Genomic DNA, 4,356 nt, shown 5'->3' with positions numbered 1-4,356 from the left:
CAGATGAAAGCAGGTTCACACTGAGCACATGTGACAGAGTCTGGAGACGCCGTGGAGAACGTTCTGCTGCCTGCAACATCCTCCAGCATGACCGGTTTGGCGGTGGGTCAGTAATGGTGTGGGGTGGCATTTCTTTGGGGGGCCGCACATCCCTCCATGTGCTCGCCAGAAGTAGCCTGACTGCCATTAGGTACCGAGATGAGATCCTCAGACCCCTTGTGAGACCATATGCTGGTGCGGTTGGCCCTGGGTTCCTCCTAATGCAACACAATGTTAGACCTCATGTGTCAGCAGTTCCTGCAAGAGGAAGGTATTGATGCTATGGACCGGCCCGCCTGTTCCCCAGACCTGAATCCAATTGAGTGCATCTGGGACATCATGTCTCGCTCCATCCACCAACGCCACGTTGCACCACAGACTGTCCAGGAGTTGGCGGATGCTTTAGTCCAGGTCTGGGAGGAGATCCCTCAGGAGACCATCCGCCACCTCATCAGGAGCCCAGGCGTTGTAGGGAGGTCATACAGGCACGTGGAGGCCACACACACTCCTGAGCCTCATTTTGACTTGTTTTAAGGACATTACATCAAAGTTGGCTCAGCCTGTAGTTTGGTTTTCCACTTTGATTTTGAGTGTGACTCCAAATCCAGACCTCCATGGGTTGATAAATTTGATTTCCATTGATAATTTTTGTGTGATTTTGTTGTCAGCACATTCAACTATGTAAAGAAAGGAGTATTTAATGAGATTATTTCATTCTTTCAGATCTACGATGTGTTATTTTAGTGTTCCCTTTATTTTGTTGAGCAGTGTATATTTATTGCATGTTAACGCACTTTTATTATTATTATTTTGAAAGTCCGTTGCTCACTGGCTCTGAATACACGTAGGCCTACGGTCAAACCATGGGTGACAGGAGAGGTGGGATGCTGATCAGCCTGCAAATAACCCACCCAAACAAGCAGCGGAGAGGCTTCGTCAGGTTCTCTCAGGTGAACAGAAAGGAAGACAGCTTTAATTTAAATTAAAATAATAATAAAATACATACATAACTTTACCTGATAGGCCTGCATTTAGTTTTGCGGGGATGCTCTGCCAGGTGAATTCCCTCCTGTTGATGTCCTGATAAGTATTTAGATTCTGGAAACTCCCAAACAGCGAGGATCAGTCTCTCTTCCAATGATTTGAGCTGCGCGTTGCGCACAAAAAATTCAAGACAATTCAACTTCGGCAGCACGCGGGGGTGTGCGTGAGGCGAGCACGACCGCTTGTCACTACACCTTGTGCTCGACCACTTCACCTCACTGTAAAAGGGACACTTGCTACTGAACATAGACTGTTTCTGCTGCTCCCTGATAAAGAAAAATGTTTCTGCTGATACCTGTTCAGAAAACTGGACTCTGGACTGTTTTAACCAGCTAGATAAAAGGTAATGCCCTGGCAGTGACAAATAGCTTTGTTTTTATATTTGATTTTATAACATTAATGTTTAACTTGATAGTTACAAGAAATATTTTATTGCTACTGTGTAAAGGGAATACTGCTGGTAAAAAGCACCTTATTTGTTTAAAGTGTTTGCAAACTTCATGTTATTGCACTTTTGTGTATATAGCAGTACATTTAAATTAAAATTGCTACTACACTACTTTAGAATTCATTATTCAATTTTGCGCATAACAATGCGATTAATCACGATTCATCAGTTAGTTTTCGGGATGTGCAGTGTGGGTGCGGGGCAGGGCTGTGCTCCGGTTTGTTCTGGGCTTGTGCCTGGAGTTCTCGGCCCTTGACGGGTGGGTGGATTGGTGGTGGCATGCAGCCGAGCTGGTTGATTTTGCTTCGTTGCTGGTTTGGCTGGTGTTGTACGGCGGCCGAGGGGCGTGCTGGGCATGGGGGATGTCGGCTGGCATGAAGTTGGCGGGTGCACGGTGACCTGTGCGGCACGTTTGCTGCCGTGCTGGGACTTGCTGCTGGTGTTTCTCCCCGCTGGCTTTCGCTGCCGTGTTGTTCCGTTTGCTATCTCTCGTTTGCCTGACCTCGCACGCGGGATTAGCAGGGGGCTGCTGGGCATTGGGTGTCGCCGTGCTCGCGCAGTGTGCGCGTTGGGCTCGTCACTTGTGCATTGGTGTTGATGATTGTGTGGCATTTGGGCGTTTTGGTTGTTCATTGTGCGGCGGTGGGGTGCTGGGTGGGGGGGGAGCACTGGTCTATGTTGTGTGCGCGCTGCGGTCGGTCCGGGCGCTGCTCTTCCGTGGGTTACGCTTCTTGCGTTCCGTCGGCATTACGTTGTCAACTGGCATTTAGATGGCGGTTTTATTTATTTATTTATTTTTTATTTATTTTTTTTTTTGGGGGGGGCGTCTGTTGGTTGGGTCGGGGTCTTCCGTGTTTGCATCGCGGTGCATCTGGGAGTCTTTGTTTTTTTGATAGACTTATTTTTTTTCTTTCTCCCACCCCTATTGGCTACTGGGGTTCTTGCCTGCCTGTTGCTGGGGTAGGTGCGGCACAGTCGTGGCGTCCCACTCTCACTAACAACTACATTCTTTAACAGGCTTATGTGCACACACACATGTACACACACACACATACAGACACATTCACCCACACGCACACAGACACAATCAGTCTCACACACAGACACAAACAAACTTAGGTTGTCCCTGGTAGAATTATTCCTGATGCCTTTCTTTCAGTTACTTATTTAAATTAATTATTATTCCAGCTCTCGTGGCTGTGCTGTGTTGCTTATTTAGTATGCTGGACTGTTTCTTGTTTTCATTTTTCTCTTAGTTGTCATACTGTTCATTGCTGCTTTTCGGCTGGTTGTCTTTTACTATTATTTACTATTATTATTTTTATTGTTTGTTTTTGTTTGTGTTTGTTTATTGTTGTTTTTCTCCTCCCCAAGCCCCCCTCTCTGTTCTATTGCAGGTTTTGTTGCTTTCTGCAATTGGTGTTTCCCTCTGCTTTTCCCTGTTGTCCCCACCTTCCATCCCCCTTCACTTACAGGTTTTGTCCTTTCTCTGTGCCGTCTGTTTGTGCCCCCCCATCCCCGTGTCTGCCCCCCTGTCCGGCCCGGTGACAAATCAATACATAATTAAATAAATAATAAAACAGACAAAGGAGTATATTAATACTCTCTTGTTAAAGTAAAATCTGTCTGGCACAATATGGTCATTATACTCTATACCAGGCTGCTGGGCAGGTTTAAAAAAAATCACACTTCACGAATCACAATTCATTGCAAGAAAATTATGCGATTATTCACGATTGAAAATTATAATCGTTGCCCAGCGCTAATTTTAATCCTCACCTCCATACTGTATGTCTCCCCATCCGGTGACCCAGCAGGTTGTCCCGGCGTTAAAGACGCTGCCGGCCGCCGCCAGACACACGGGTCTGATGTAGTCGGTGAAGTTAACAGGTGAGGACAGCTTCAGCAAGGCTATGTCGTTATCGTTCGGGACTTTATTATAGTTGGGATGCTTGATGATCTGGGACACAGTCCGGGACATCGCATTTGTATTCGGCAAGTCTAGGGTGTCACCACCGAGGTGAACGGTGAGACCACGTGAGGTGCTGAGAAGCAGAAAAGACAACATGTTTAAATATGTGACAGATACTGGTGCTGTCCGTGTGTGAATTTTAGAATAAACTACATTAAATAAATCATGGTTCATTTCTCCAGTCAGTTCCCTTGACCAATGAACTGGCCTGGATCTGAACCTTTTGTCTTAATCTGTATGTATAGTAACATCAGTGCCAGTTTCTTCACTTTGCTGCAAAAAGTCATTTCTCTTGTGGAGCAATATGTATCATGTATGTACGTATTTCATGTATTTATTACAACTTTAATGGTGTCTGATTATTGCTAACAGCATAAAGAAAAACATGCAGTGTGGTTTTGATGTGGGTTACTGAGGCACCCTCATTGCATTCTCTGTTGTTAAGCTTGCACGGGTGAAGTCATGTGACAGGATCGAAGCTCACCTGGAGACACAGTGAGCAGCAGTCAGGACCCACTGTTTGTTGATCAGGGAGCCTCCACAGAAATGATCTCCGTTGCTCTGCAGACTGACCTGCCAGGGCCACGACCCGGGAGAAGCATTCGCCCCTCCTACGATCCTCTCACACGACCCTGGTGAGGTGATCCCCTCACCTGGAGGGACACAGTTAAAATTCATGTATATTCATGTTTTTGGGTCCGGTTTGTTCACAGTATTGTTTCTCTCTGGGTGCTATTTGTTTAATCCAGCATGAGCTCGGCTCTAAAGATGATCCTGTCAGTCTGTCTGTCCAGCTCTTTGGTCTGGATGAATCAACAACTATCGGATAGATTGTGTTGAAATGTGTTTCAGC

The 4,356-nt window shown here is 46.2% G+C and overlaps 1 protein-coding gene across 1 annotated transcript; it reads right to left on the bottom strand.

The window, feature by feature from the left end:
* Positions 1–3,310: 3,310 nt before the first annotated feature.
* On the bottom strand, positions 3,311–4,156 carry LOC123965437 (serine protease 27-like; the record flags this gene model as incomplete). Its single annotated transcript, XM_046041957.1, is given in 2 exon segments — positions 3,311–3,576; positions 3,988–4,156. Coding segments are annotated over 2 exon segments (435 nt in total), but the record flags the coding sequence as incomplete, so codon positions are not given.
* Between the last annotated feature and the right edge of the window lie 200 nt (positions 4,157–4,356).

Source organism: Micropterus dolomieu, unplaced genomic scaffold (genome assembly GCF_021292245.1).
Source record: "Micropterus dolomieu isolate WLL.071019.BEF.003 ecotype Adirondacks unplaced genomic scaffold, ASM2129224v1 contig_9705, whole genome shotgun sequence".
In the NCBI taxonomy this organism is placed as follows: domain Eukaryota; kingdom Metazoa; phylum Chordata; class Actinopteri; order Centrarchiformes; family Centrarchidae; genus Micropterus; species Micropterus dolomieu.
Note: the sequence above shows the minus strand (reverse complement) of the source record. Positions and strands in the feature narration are given on the sequence as shown.